The 14,109-nt window shown below is 58.9% G+C and overlaps 4 protein-coding genes across 4 annotated transcripts; 3 read left to right on the forward strand and 1 right to left on the reverse strand.

The window, feature by feature from the left end:
* Positions 1–1,443: 1,443 nt before the first annotated feature.
* Positions 1,444–2,023, forward strand: DCS_03390 (uncharacterized protein; the record flags this gene model as incomplete). Its single annotated transcript, XM_040800709.1, has 3 exons — positions 1,444–1,559; positions 1,616–1,786; positions 1,849–2,023. The coding sequence occupies 3 exons, from the start codon at positions 1,444–1,446 to the stop codon at positions 2,021–2,023; spliced, it is 462 nt and encodes a 153-aa protein (XP_040655742.1).
* Positions 2,024–2,804: 781 nt separating this feature from the next.
* Positions 2,805–3,479, reverse strand: DCS_03391 (uncharacterized protein; the record flags this gene model as incomplete). Its single annotated transcript, XM_040800710.1, has 1 exon — positions 2,805–3,479. One exon carries the CDS (start codon positions 3,477–3,479, stop codon positions 2,805–2,807), a length of 675 nt encoding a protein of 224 aa, XP_040655743.1.
* Positions 3,480–5,349: 1,870 nt separating this feature from the next.
* Positions 5,350–8,556, forward strand: DCS_03392 (proline oxidase; the record flags this gene model as incomplete). The annotated part of the gene is made up of 3 exons (XM_040800711.1): positions 5,350–5,933; positions 6,020–6,803; positions 7,306–8,556. The coding sequence occupies 3 exons, from the start codon at positions 5,350–5,352 to the stop codon at positions 8,554–8,556; spliced, it is 2,619 nt and encodes an 872-aa protein (XP_040655744.1).
* A 4,086-nt stretch (positions 8,557–12,642) lies between these two features.
* DCS_03393 (uncharacterized protein) lies at positions 12,643–13,764 on the forward strand (the record flags this gene model as incomplete). The annotated part of the gene is made up of 1 exon (XM_040800712.1): positions 12,643–13,764. The coding sequence occupies one exon, from the start codon at positions 12,643–12,645 to the stop codon at positions 13,762–13,764; it is 1,122 nt and encodes a 373-aa protein (XP_040655745.1).
* Between the last annotated feature and the right edge of the window lie 345 nt (positions 13,765–14,109).

A 14,109-nucleotide genomic window follows, 5' to 3' on the forward strand; every position in this document is an offset into this window, starting at 1 on the left:
AATGCACTTTGTGCTCTGTACTCGCCTGGTATGCACCTTGCATACAAGCATATATTCTCGTCCGGCAAGTCGTGAATCAAATCACGGGAATAGCGTCATGGCAAGCAGAGCAGTATCAATGCTGGCAAGACGCACAGCACCAATGCTTGCAAAGAGTACTCCGTACAGTATCAGTACTTGCAACGAGTACTCCTTACAGCAGCATCAGTGCTTGCAACGAGTACTTGCTCCGCACAGCATCAGTTCTTGTAACGAGTACTTGCTTCGTGCAGCGTCAGTACTCGCATGGCATGCACCCTGCAAGCAAGCATCCTATTCCCGTCCGGCAAGTCCTGCATCAAACCACGCGGATAAGGGTCATGGTACGGAGCAGAGTACGCGGAGGAAGCAAAAATAAAAAAAAATGCGAACCGGGATCCGTTCACATGCGAAGCGAGAATCATACCACTACTGTCGACCATGTACCCTGTTTCTGATAGCGTCACAGCGTGGATCGAGTATACGAGACTCACCATCACCGTGATGAGCATCATGATCCCGGTTGATCACAACAAGCCTGGCAGATCCCTTCATCCGCTGCACAGCGACAACGCAGTTTGCTCGTGCCGGATGCCGTTCTGGAGCAGCAGGAATATCACTGCGCTGGGCCGCAAGGGCGGTCACGGGTCGCCAGCGGTAGTCGCCCGGCCCGGCCGATATTAGTGGGGCGCCGCATCGCACGGCCGGCCGGATCCGGAACGGATATATTAGTGGGGCGCCGCATCGCACGGCCGGGGAATGCCGGATCCGGAGCCGGGGCCCCAGCAACACCACCAGCCAGCGGCCGCAGCCATGCTTGCTGCATTCCTGCCGTTGCCTGACCCTGGCATGGCGTCGCCCGTCGAACAGCATGCAATCAACGTGGTCCGATTGCGGCGCTCGAGCCGGCAAGTGTCGACTTTTCCATCCAAGCTCTGCCCGAGTCCTCCCTTTATCGTATCCCCTCCCTCCCATTCTTCCTGGTTCTGTCCCGTTTCCCTCCCTTCCCTTCCTTTCCATGTGCGGATGCTCGTCCGCAGACTCACGGGCCGGCCGTGTCCGGCATCATCACCCACGTCCGGCACCACCACCCACGTCCGGCGATGGCACCGTGCTGCCAGTCGCGCTTCGTCGACGCAACGCCATGAATGACCAGCAGCGATCCCCTCGTGCCGTCCCCTCGTTCCCGCGACGAAGCAACAAAAGCATGACGACGAGCATAGTACCGCTCACCGATCCTTCCCTCCGCCCGTCGCCGTAAGAACAACGCCGTGACCGAAACGCGAGGAGAGCCGCAGCCGAGGCCGGCACCGACAGAGACGCACTCCCCGTCCGCAGAACAACGCCGTGAGCGACCGCGAGGAGAGCCGCAGCCGAGGCCGGCGCCGACCAAGACGCGCTCCCCGTCCGCCTCCACCCGCCGCCATGGCGACGGACCAGTCCCCCGAGGACAACCTCGCCACGACCGGGCCCTCGTGGCTCGCCGGCCTCGTCATCGGCATCATGATGCTCATGCTGGCCGCCTTGTCCGTCTCCGTCTGGTGCGTCGATGCCCTCCGTGCATGCTCGCACCGCCCACGCTGACCGTCGCCCTCAGGTATTTCATGCGCCGCGGCGAGCAGCAGCAGGGACGGCGTGAGGTCGACGTCGAGGCCGCGCCGGGCCCCAACAGAGTCAACCATCTGGATGCCGTGGCGGCGAGCCAACCCTTCAAGAAACTCCGCGCCGAGATGCCAGAGGACGGCGGGTGCTCGAAAGGCACCACCTGGTACGTCCAGCCCTCCGATTGCGTTGGAGACGAGAGCGGTCGACTGACAAGCCGTCCGCCAGCGCCATCTGCATCGAGCTCGTCGAGGACAGGGAAATGGTCCGCAGGCTGGGCTGCGGTCACGTATTTCACTCGTCCTGCATCATGCGCTGGTTCCTCAAGCAGCATGACATCTGCCCGCTGTGCAAGGCTTGCTTCATGGTCAAGAGCGAGAGCAGCAGCACGGAGAGGCAGTGAAGCGCTCGGCTTGCGTTGCATCGGCATGGTGCAGGGGCAATTCCCGTCGGATTTGAGCATCGTGTCGAGCTGTTTCGTCGGCAGAATCGCCGGCGATGCGTACTTTACCACACGCACCGGCAAACAGAATGCAAAGAATCGAGAATTCTACGCTTCATCTCCCATGACTGGTGGGCTTGGATGCCATGGCGAATGCACCACCCTCCATCCAGCGACCGATGCGAATGGCATGGTCGACGTTTGCCTCGTCGACTCGCCGAGGGTGTCCCGGTGACATCGGACGTGACCCGTCAGAAGGCGGCGGATGCATCGCGAGGCCAGATAATCGTCATCGGAATTCGTACTTGACTGTCATGCAATGGCTGGAATCCATCTTTGTATCCTTTGCGGTCTCTGGTTTGCGCGTTGAAGCGACGGCGAATGCCCAGAGGCCTCCTCCGGGATGCTGGGCTGCCGAGGATGGAGATTTTCCTCGTCACCTATACGCCAGAAGATGGCATTCATGTTTCGCGATGGCCTTGCCTACTCTTCCCTGCTTGCAAATGATGAAACTAGATTCGCTCGCTGGGCCGATGGATCAAGTTGTGATATCAAAGCATGAGCAAAACTTGGACAAACGACTTCTTCGGCGGGCAATGGTCAGGATGACAAAAGATTTGTATTCGGCCTTCTAATGACATGCGTATGGATCCCGCACAGCAGTGCGGCTCAACTCATTCCGCCGCACCCTTTTCCCTGCAATCCCGGCTGTGGGTTCGACACAACCACAAGGATGTCGACATCACTTGGCCTTTTCTTTCCCTTTGCCGCCTTGTTTGCTACCCTTGTTTACCTTGCTGCCCTTGCTGTCCTTGCTTCCCTTGCTGTCCTTGCTTCCCTTGCTGTCCTTGCTTCCCTTGCTGTCCTTGCTTCCCTTGCTGTCCTTGCTTCCCTTGCTATCCTTGCTATCCTTGCTACCAGCTTTGGAGCCTGCTTTCTTAGGATGGTGCGTCGAGCCGGACGAAGATAAATCTTCTTCAGACCAAGTGCTCAGGGTGCTCGCAGAATCATCGTCGTCTTCGTCCTCGGTTGCGCCGTATACTCCTCCGAGAGCAATGTTGGTCTTGATTTTGGCCTCGTCGTACGCCTTCTTCACCTCGTGCAACTTTGCATAAAAGGCCTCGTACTCTTCCGACTGGGGATTCATTTCCATTATGGCCTTCTCCTTCTCCTTGTATTTCGTCTTGAGTCGGTACTCTTGCACCCACGCTTTCGATATTGCTTTCCCTCTCTTTTCCGCCTTTGATCCCGGCGGCGCGGCGTACTTGAACATCGGGTACGCTTCTGGCGGACCATGCGCCTCGAGGTGCCTTCGTTTCGTTTCGACCGAAAGTTTCCCGAAGATGACGGTGGATAGAACGGTGGAGAGGGCGCTGCAAAAGTCCTGCGACTTCATATCCTGCTTCAGTTGAGGCATGGCGACGGTGTCTTTCTGCTACTGTGTGTGTATTTCGTCTTTGCGTCGGGACTTGTTCCACAAAGTGATGGGTAAACTGCTCGAGGCGTACATGCGGCTTGCACTATATAGCTGGTATTCAAGCCGATGAATTTGCTCGTCCATGTTTACTCTGGCAAGTTGGAACAGAATGCCGAACAGTGACGTCCTGAAAGCCTCGTTGCCATTCACTACCCATATTCAAGTCCATAAAGCATCCCTCACTCAGGCCCTGCCCATGTCGACCACCATCGAGTGCGACTTGTGTTCGCCAACAATGCGCCAACAGTGACGGAACGAGAAGAAGTTCCATCCTTGTACAGGACCTGGTGGTGCATGTCGCTTGTTGGATATGTAGCTCGTTGAATATGTAGCTTGTTGGTATCGGCGCAACGTTGGCACAGGAGTCGTCGGAACTGAATCATCTTCCGCAACAATAATATTGGCCTGGAACCACTTGGTGGGTGACTTTTATGGAAATCACTTGTGTAGCAGATGCGGTGATCACCCTAAGCGCATGATGAAGAGTACAATGCATGTCCGTGAAGGACAGGTGTGGGCTGATTCATTTCATCCCATCACAACGACTTCACCAACCCATTCACGGCAAGCCTGTGATTTGATTCCATGCCCTGCCTGTCGAGGGTCTGATACTATCGAGCACAGAAAGGTACATCTCCATCAGCCCTTCCTCACGCAAAAGGCATCACCTTGTTCACATGAACGTACACACGTTCCAACGGCCTGCAAGCTTCGCGGTGCCAAAGGCATGTGAGCAAGAGTGGTGGCACCAAGTAACTATTCATCGTGTTGTCAAATTCGCTGCAAAATGGTACCTACTTTTTCCAATTATCAGCAGAACTCCCGTGTCCACTCCCAAGGGACAACACTGACAAACCTGCTCCGGGACTCCCTCCAGCAAAGCCCGGGGCGCTCAGCGGCGCCAAAGGCATGGAAGCGAGCGTGGTGGCACCAACTAAATATCATCGTATTGTCAAATTCTCTGCAAACCCCCGTGTACCGCTCGCAACTATTACTAGAACTGTCGGCCCTCGAAGAATAAAATTGCTCCAAACTCCCTCTGCCGTGCTGTATCGAGCCAAGGGGCCGGAGACGCTCAACGGCCCCCGAGGCATGAAAACAGGCGCTGTGGCTCCTAGAAATACTCATAGTGTGATCAAATTCGCTGCAAAACCCCATGTACCGCTTACAACTATAACTAGAGCTGTCGGCCCTCGAAGAATAAAAGTTGCCCCAAAACTCCCCCCGCTGTCATGCATGCGAGCCAAGGGGCCGGAGACGCTCAGCGGCCCCCGAGGCATAAAAGCAGGCGCTGTGGCTCCGAGAAAATACTCACAGTGTAATCAAATTCGCTGCAAACCCCCACGTACTGCTTACCATCATCACCAGTGTTGTCGGCCCTTGAAGCATAATATTGCTCCAAAACTCCCTCCACCGTCCGGCATGCGAGCCCAAGACCCGGAGCAACAACGGCAGGCAACCGCCAATACCCGTCCGTCCACTCGTGATCCGTTTCAGCACAACTGTTCTGTTGTCTGTTGACCATGCTTGTCTCGGATAGTCACGACATGGCAGAGCGTGACATATACTACCCCGCGTTGATGCATCTCGACGTATTACCTCGGCATCCGACATGCCGTTCTTGGCTTGGTATCGTCGCCGTTCATCGGCCAGCCACCCCCGCGACCCGCCGAATCGGAGGCCGACAACGCAGCGGTGCCAGCCGTCAGAACAATAAATAGCCCGCTTTCCCCTCGTCCAATACGGTTCCGCCTCGCCGCGCTGCCCTCGTCGGTGCCCAGAGTCTCACGGCTCCTCCGTGATATCCGAGATGGCCGGCCTCGGGAAAGGCAAGCTCTCGCCGACGGCCTGCAGGCCTCTCTTCTCCCGTCCGTCTCGCGGTTCGTCCATCTCGTCGGCAAAGGCGATGAACACGTTGCATCCGTCGGCGAGAGCGGCGCCGGTCTCTCCGCTCTCCGCCCTCCCCCCCGGCGCTCTCTACCGGTCCCTCTTCGTCCACTCCGTCTCCTCGCGCCCCTGGCTCCTCGGGCCCGCCATCTCTTTCCTGTCCTTTCTCTGCCAGCCGAAAAGGGGCTTCCTCGTAGACGTCAATCGCAACAAGGCGCTCGCGTGGATCATGAAGCAAACCGTCTACAAGCAGTTTTGCGCCGGAGAAACGCTGGCCGAGACGAAGGCGACGATGAAGGGCATGAGAGACATGGGCTTCCGGGGCACCATCATCACGCTCGCGACGGAAACGCTCTTTGACCACGAAAAGAACGCGGCACATGGTCTGGGCGTCGGGACAGCCGGAGTCGAAGCTGGGTCGGGACACTGTCCGGCCATTACCTCCTGGCTTGGGAGGACTCTCGGGGCCGTTGGTCTGCTCGGCGAAGGAGACCAACTGGCCATCAAGTAGGTGGCTTCCCCATCAAGTGCAGGGGGCGGTGAATCGAGGCAAGGAAAGGAATGAATGCATGCTGACGGGTCCCTCGCCCAAGACTCACCGGCGCCGGACCGCTCGTGACGGATGCCCTCGCCGGTCGGGAGCGACTACCGAAGCAGATGCTCGACGCTCTCGACGAAATCAGCGTGCTGTGCAAGCAAAAGCAGGCGAGCATCCTCATCGATGCGGAATCTCAGCTCTACCAATTCGGCATCTTGGACGTCGGCCTCGACCTGATGCAACGGTTCAACCGAGATGGCCACGCCGTCATCTACAGCACCTACCAGGCATACCTGAAGAGCACGCCGGCGACCATTGCCCAGCACCTTGCCGCCGCGGCCGAGGGAGGGTACACGCTTGGGCTGAAGCTCGTCAGGGGTGCCTATCTGGCGACAGACAAGCGGAGCCTCATGCACGACACCAAGCAGGATACGGATGACGCTTACAACAGCATCGCGCTTGGAGCGCTCCGCCGCGAGCTCGGGGGATTCGGCGGCGAGGGCAAAGTCGACTTTCCCTCGGTCCACCTCATGCTCTGCGGACACAACAAGGAGAGCGTCTTTGCCGCCCACGCGCTGCACCAACGTCGCCTGGACCAGGGACTCCCCACCGTGCCCGTCGGCTTTGCTCAGCTGCAGGGCATGTCGGACGAGCTGAGCTTGGGTCTCCTTCTCCGGCGCAAGGAAGGCGAAGCGTCCTCGACGAAGGGGCCCGACGTCTACAAATGCTCAACGTGGGGCGGCTTGGGCGAGTGCTTGGGTTACCTCGCTCGAAGAGCAGCGGAGAACAGGGATGCGGCGTCGAGAACGCAAGATGAATACAGGGCACTGAAGAGAGAGGTCAGGAGGCGATGGAGACTGATGGCATGATGGATAGCGAAAGTCATGATTTATGAAGGAATATGTCGGCATAATGACCGGACGGAACAGGCAGGGCCCGAGTGGGAAATGGCAGGAGTAGGATGATGGCACTTATGCCGGGCAAAGTGTGGAATGTGAATCATGTCAGACTGGATAGGATGCGAAGAGATGAACACATTCGCTGATGTTGGCAACAACTCGCGTATTGCCCGGCAACCATCCTACGATTCCTCCAGCGCTACGGCCGCGAAACTAGTCTCCTTGAAGCAGGAGATGACGATGCGTTGGGAGATGTCGATGGCCATGGCCGGGGAGTTTCCCGATTAAGCCCCGGCTTCGGCGCCGATGGCCGGCCCGCTGTGCCGCTTCCAGCCGGCGACGGGACCGGCACGTCCGGGAGCGGCAGCCCCTACACCCACCATCCATCGAGCCGCCCTGTTTGGCGATGTTATTAATGCGAAATTAATACCGGAATTACTAGAATCGTCTGGCCGTCACGCAACTCGCCGATATCGTTCGTCTGGCAGACCCAGTGACCGGCCCGTCTGTCCGTCCGTCTGACCTCACCTCACCACTCCATCTCCCACCACCTCTCCATCTCCCACCACCTCTCCATCTCCCACCACCTTTCCATCTCCCACCACCTCTCCATCTCCCACCACCATTCCTCGTCCTGACACGTCTCCTCTGCACGGCTCTTGTCCTCGATCCCACACGTTTCATCACCATGGCGTCCAACGGTGCCGTCAAGACATCGTCGTCCATCCCTCGGGTGCCCCCGGCGGGTGTCTGGTGTCCAGCCGTGACGTACTTTTTGCCCGACTCCGACGATATCGACTTGGAGGCCCAGTCTCTCTACTTTGCCCATCTTGCTCGCTCCGGCCTCACGGGCCTCGTCATCATGGGCACCAACTCGGAGGCCTTTCTTCTCACGCGCGAGGAGCGGTCCCGAATCGTCTCGGCCGCCCGGGCCGCCGTCGGAGCCAACTTCCCCCTCATGGCCGGCGTCGGCGCCCATTCGACGAAGCAGACGCTTCAGCTCGCCGAGGACGCGGCCAAGGCGGGCGCAAACTACCTCCTCGTCCTGCCGCCGGCCTACTTTGGCAAGGCGACGACCATGGCCGTGGTGAAGCGCTTCTTCGCCGAGGTCGCCGCCAAGGCACCGCTGCCCGTCGTCATCTACAACTTCCCCGGCGTCTGCAACGGCGTCGATCTCGACTCGGAAACCATCACGGACATTGTACGTCAGAGCGCTCAGGCAAATCCCGACGGCATCTCCAACGTCGTCGGTGTGAAACTCACCTGCGGCTCCGTCGGCAAGATTACTCGTCTTGCCGCGACGTTTCCATCTGACGAGTTCGCCACGTTCGGGGGACAGTCCGACTTTCTCATCGGGGGGCTCGCCGCCGGCAGCGCAGGATGCGTCGCCGCCTTTGCCAACGTCTTTCCCGCCCTCACCTCCGAGATATATCGGCTCTACAAGGCGGGCCGGTTTGATGAAGCCATGCGGTGGCAGAGGCTGGCGGCCCTGGCGGAAAGCCCCTGCAAGAGTGGCATCGCGGCCACCAAGTTTGCCGTCGCCTGTTACTCGGCCAAGCTGGCGGGCATCGACGACGCCGAGCGAAAGCTGCGGCCGAGGCATCCATACGAGGAGGTCGCCGAGGCCACCAAGATGACTGTGAGGAAGACGATGGCGGCAGCGTCCGAGGCTCAAGGCTCGCTGCAAGGTTGAGAGCAGACAACGACAGAGGGTTCCCTGGCTGGACTTGGCTCGGAAAACAACCCAACTTTGCCCATTCTGCTCTTCGATAGCGAGGAGACAATCCTTCCTATTCCACAGCACTTGTCGTGTTATGCTTCATCTACCCGTATGAGAGGGTTGCCTGGCTGGACTGGCATGGAAAATAACCCAACCTTGCCCATTCTGCTCTTCGTAACGCTAGGTGTGATCGTGTGATGGACGCAGAGGGGCTCCATGACGGTCCAGTCGCTTCCATTCTCCAGCTTTGAGTGATTTACAACCAACCATCCTATCTCGCCGATTAGCGACACTCCATGGTCGAGCACACGATGGCAGTCTCCTCCGTACCATCGTCACCGCACATGTATGCCACGGGAGAGCCTGAGAGCAGGCTGGCCGAATCTGCAGCCACTGTCTCAGTACCACCGTCGGAGAGCGGCGTTGCTCGGATCTTTTGTCCTTGTCTCGAGCCACTCGCCGGTCTTTACGTAAACGACATACCGTCAACGCATTCATCTGTTCACCGGTGACGTCGTCGAGGACAGAACGGCTCACCGGAAGTGGCTTACGCCGTCGAAGCCACGAGCGGCATTCCTGTATGCGTATGCGAGCACATGTGGGTGATAGGACGGCCTACAGGACGAGGCATTTGGATCGTCGTCGTGTTTATATATAGCATGACCTATACATGAACACGTACTATGAGATGCGGTGTAACACGACGTCACGCTGGCGGAGCCTGCTTCCGTTAGTCTGCAGACTCATGCTTGCTGCAACAACTGCTGGTTATCGAAATCTTCCATCGGCCTTGGTCCCTGGCGTCTGTTCCAGAAGGGTTTTGCGACCGCCGTGGGACCAGAACAGGCCAAGGCAGTGTACAAGCCTGTCCGTGTAGAAAAGGTGCATCGTCCATTGCCAATCACCTCCATTGAGCGAGAAAGCCAGAAGAATGCGTATCTCACTGACTCGAGAGTGCCGGATAGACACAACCATGAACGATGGAGTGCCGAGTGCGGAGCACACGTAGACGGAGTAACCTCCAGCCTCCTAGGGACGCAAGGGGGCCGGGGAAATACCCATGGCCAAGAAAACCAAGACAAGCCACTTGGGTACAAATATAGCGTTCTGATCGGGTTACGTACAATATTTGCACCCGGGCATGTCGACTCCGAGCAGGTGTATGCATCAACGGCACCGCACAGCTGTGTATGTTCTCCCCGTTTCCCGGAAAATGGTGGCGGTCCTTCGATCCGGCCGTGTTCGACAGCTTCATCGTTCTACCGATAGTTTGGCGGCAATCTCGTAACGCTGACGTCCGACGGCGCGGACAGGTGATCATTTCGGCAGAGAATACGATAATAAGACACGATCAGCATGCTGGGATGAATGACCGATGCCATACCGTAATTCCGACCGTCGTGCTACCTCGTGGCTTTCGGAAGCCAGGATGAAGTACTCACTCTCCGCTCCGTCATGGGTTCGCTCCGCGTCGGACGAGTCCATGGACGCTATGAGCTTGGTCTTACCAGGGCAAGGGTTTGCAGAGGCAAAGGAACAATGCAGTCCAGGGGGGCGAGGCCAAAGGGCCGCACGCCCATGTCTTGGATCGTCCTATCGCTCTGGCCAGACAAAGGCGGGGGGAGAAGAGGCCATCGTATGGCAGGCCACGATCTGGGACGGGGAAAAAAGAATTACTGACGCAGAGATGGCGGCCGTGATGTGTCGAACTACGTCTCGAAAAGGGGTCGTGGCGCCAGTCCAAGTCTCGGACGAGGACGCAACAAGCAGAGGCAGGGGTTAGGACTGCTGACTGAAAGACGAGCATCTGTGCCTACCACGGCACTTTTGGTGTTGCAGAACGAGTCCCTTTGTCGCTCAAACAAGTTCATCTCATGTTGCACGGAGACTGTGGCCAGACGAGACAACGATGAGGGTGACGAGAACGTCGAGCACGCACAAACGGTTCGGTCTTTTCCGGCAGATGAACCCGCATGTTGTCGACGGTTCGAACCGAGGGTCGCATCAGCGGACCAATAATTGTACTGGTATTGTTCGTGCCCGCGGGCTGCTCCTTGGGGATGCCACGTTCCCGCTGCGGGTGCCACTGCTGTGCTATAATTAATACCTGCCAATCTTACTCCGTGCTTGTGGCTTCGTTTGTTCAAGCATCAAAGGTGAGAGTAGGAGTGCTTGAACAAGAACTTGCTTGTAAGGAGAAAGTACTCACAGCCATATCCACACTCCCCTGCTCCCTCCCCCCCCCCCCCTGTTCCCCTGCTCCCCCCTGTTCCCCTGCTCCCCTGCTCCCCTGCATCCCTGTCCCCCTGCCTACAGTACCACCTACTTACTATTCGGCTGTAACAACTGTGACCGTTCAAAGGGACTCAGGGAGGAATGCGAGGAGGCAAAAATGAAGTCCGCAACGCCACGACATGAGACGGCGTTGCTAGCGGGCGGCAAGCTGAGTCAAAAGCAAGTCGGGGGCTTCACATTGTCCGACTGCTGCTGCCGGGCCGTCGGCTGATTGCCAATTACGCTCCCCCGGAGCATGATTTGCCTCGTCGACTCGTCTCTCACGACAACTCTCATCGTCGGTGACAGCCAATGGGCAAGTGTCGTTGTCTGCTGGCTGCCGACGTCCCATCCGCGTGCGGACCCCACGTTTGCCGTGCGTCTGTAGGTCCATAACAGCATGGAATATACCGAATATAGGTGCGGTTCATACTCCATCGTCCTCCCGGCACGGAGAACAGGGAATTGCAGGCATCACAAGCCTGAACCCCGCGCTCGACGGCCGAATAAGCATGCGTAGAAGGCGCCTGAAAACGGGGACAGGGGCGGCCAAGGTTGCACCACGCGGCATCGTCAGGTACGGTATCGAAGAGGAAGTCATTGCTGATTCGGTCTCCTCGACCATGCTGGCCGTTTATGTTTCGGAAATGAATGTTCTTGCGCTCACTCGGCGCTGCACTCCGTGCTGCACTCCATTCCGCACTCCGTACTCTCCGCGTCCTCGGAGCGATTCTGTGACGGAAAAGAAAGCCGTCGTCATGCCCCGTGTGCGCAGCGTTCGTCCTCGGTAGGATTCCCTCGTATGAGAAATATAAGCATAAAAAAAGACCAAGGAAAAACCAAGCACGGGACAAAGAACTGGCCGCTGGCTGACTGGCTTGTCCGCCAAAGGGGTCGGTGGCTTCTGATTATGGTGGTGAGATTCATCCGGTCGTCCATCCATTCGTCGTGGCATCGTACGGACCCGCGGTCGATCCATCAGCTGCCGAGACTTGGTCCAAGATGGCGCTCATGCCAAATCCTTGCAAGGCGCTTTTCGTGCCCAGTCACGACGAGAACCCGTCGTTCCGAGTCATCGCCAGCCGACCACCCTGCGCCGCGGCTGTCGCCACCGATGGCCCGATTCATCCCGTGCTTCTCGGGGCCTCCTCAGCCTGCCGGTTCCCACGCTGCGCGGACGACGCGGTACGGGGGCGAGGGCGACGGTGCCAGAGTCTCGAGGACGCCTCGGCTTCCGCTTGCAACCCCTCTTCGTGACCTTGTCCGCGGGCTGAAGCGGCCGTGAGGAGGACGAGGTCGGCTCCGAGGGGTGCGTCGTTGCTTTTTCGCCAACCCCTGGTCCAATTTCAACCCTCTCCGTTCTCGTGTTATCCTGCATGGGGCCTGCAAGCCAACGCAGAATGTCTTGCTTTTCGGCCTCAAATCGACCTCTCCAAGGGCTAAACTTGATTTTGAAATTGCGCTGGAAAAGGAAAGGAGGAGAGAGCCGTCGGCTTGCCGGTCGGTCGCGTTGCTGAGAACGGTCCAACGGTCCAACGGTCCAACGGCCGTCACTCGTCGCCGTTCAGGGGGGCCGGCCACGACGAGCAGGGGACGCCTCCCGTCGGTCGAGGTCGACGTTGACGATGTGCCGTTGACGAATCGTCTATAAAGTCGTCCTCGTCGCCCGCCCATCGACGGTCCTGGCCCCTTTTCTCCAGCCGGCACCAGCAGCCTCCAGCGTCGACAAACTCGTCAAGACCTCTCGCTTCCCTCGGCCCCCCCTCCCGACCCGACCTTGCCACCATGCTTTTCAAAAGCGTCTTCCTCACGGCCCTGTGCGCCATCACGGCCACGGCCGTGCCCAGCCCCAACGAGGGCGATGCGCTCGCCGCCCGCGACTATGCGCTTCCTCCTCCGTCCTGCTGCGCCGAGGCCACCTACAGCGAGCGCGAGGGCAAGTGCGTCTGCAAGGTCCGGGACCAGATCTACGACGCCGCCTCCGACAGCTGCCGATGCCCTTCCGGCACGTCCCTGATGAACAACAAGTGCGAGACCGACTGCGGCCGCGACGCCTTCTACAGCCGCGACGAGAAGTGCTGCGTCTGCAAGAACCGCGGCCAGATGTTCGACAAGAGCTCCAAGACCTGCCGCTGCCCCGAAGGCAAGCGGTGGAACGGCCGGCACTGCGAGGCCAAGCACGACTGCGGCCACCAGGCGACCTACAGCTACAAGGACAACTGCTGCGTCTGCAAGAACCACGGGCAGATGTTCGACAAGAGCTCCAAGACCTGCCACTGCCCGCGCGGCGAGATGTGGAACGGCCGCCGATGCGAGTCTTCGTGCGGACGCGAGGCCGAATGGAGCCGCAAGGACAACTGCTGCGTCTGCAAGAACCACGGCCAGGTGTTCGACAAGCACACCAAGACCTGCGCGTGCCCGTACGGCAAGAAGTGGAACGGCCACGCGTGCAAGGCGCCTCACAGCTGCGGCCGCGACGCCAGCTACAACGGCCGCAACAGACGCTGCGAGTGCAAGCGGGAGGGCATGGTCTTTGACAAGCACTCCAAGACCTGCGCGTGCCCCCGCGGCGAGACGTGGAACGGACGGCGATGCGAGGCCAGCTGCGGACGCGATGCCGAATGGAGCCGCAAGGACAACTGCTGCGTCTGCAGGAACCACGGCCAGGTGTTTGACAAGAACTCCAAGACCTGCCGCTGCCCCCGCGGCGAGATGTGGAACGGCCGGCGATGCGAGCGGCGCCGGGACTGCGGCCGCGACGCGAGCTACAGCAGCCGGGAGAACTGCTGCGTCTGCCACAGCAAGGGCAAGGTCTTTGACAAGCAGTCCAAGACGTGCCACTGCCCGCGCGGCCAGCAGTGGAACTCTCGCACCCACCGATGCGAGTACGAGGAGCCTCGCTACTGAACGCTTTCGCCGCCCGAGGCCACCGCTCGCTTCGAACGGGAGGAATCGCCCATGCCCTTTTGTTCCGGCCCCGTATCCCGGACGGAGCAGAATGCGTCGGCGGCGTGGAAGAAGTGTTGGGGACGATGGTTCACGATGATTTTGCCGCAGCAAAGGCTGCTCATGTCGAGAGGGGACTGTCCTTCCTGTATATATTTAGTCACCATGTCTCTTTGGAGGAATGATGAATATAACTCGTCTTGAATTGCAACGCCGTTTGTTCCGAGAGTTGATGCCGACGAACGGCACCATGTCAACGACGGCATGGGACGGCATGGGACGACATGAGACGTGTTGAATTTCGAC

Source organism: Drechmeria coniospora, chromosome 02, assembly GCF_001625195.1.
Source record: "Drechmeria coniospora strain ARSEF 6962 chromosome 02, whole genome shotgun sequence".
Classification (NCBI taxonomy): domain Eukaryota; kingdom Fungi; phylum Ascomycota; class Sordariomycetes; order Hypocreales; family Ophiocordycipitaceae; genus Drechmeria; species Drechmeria coniospora.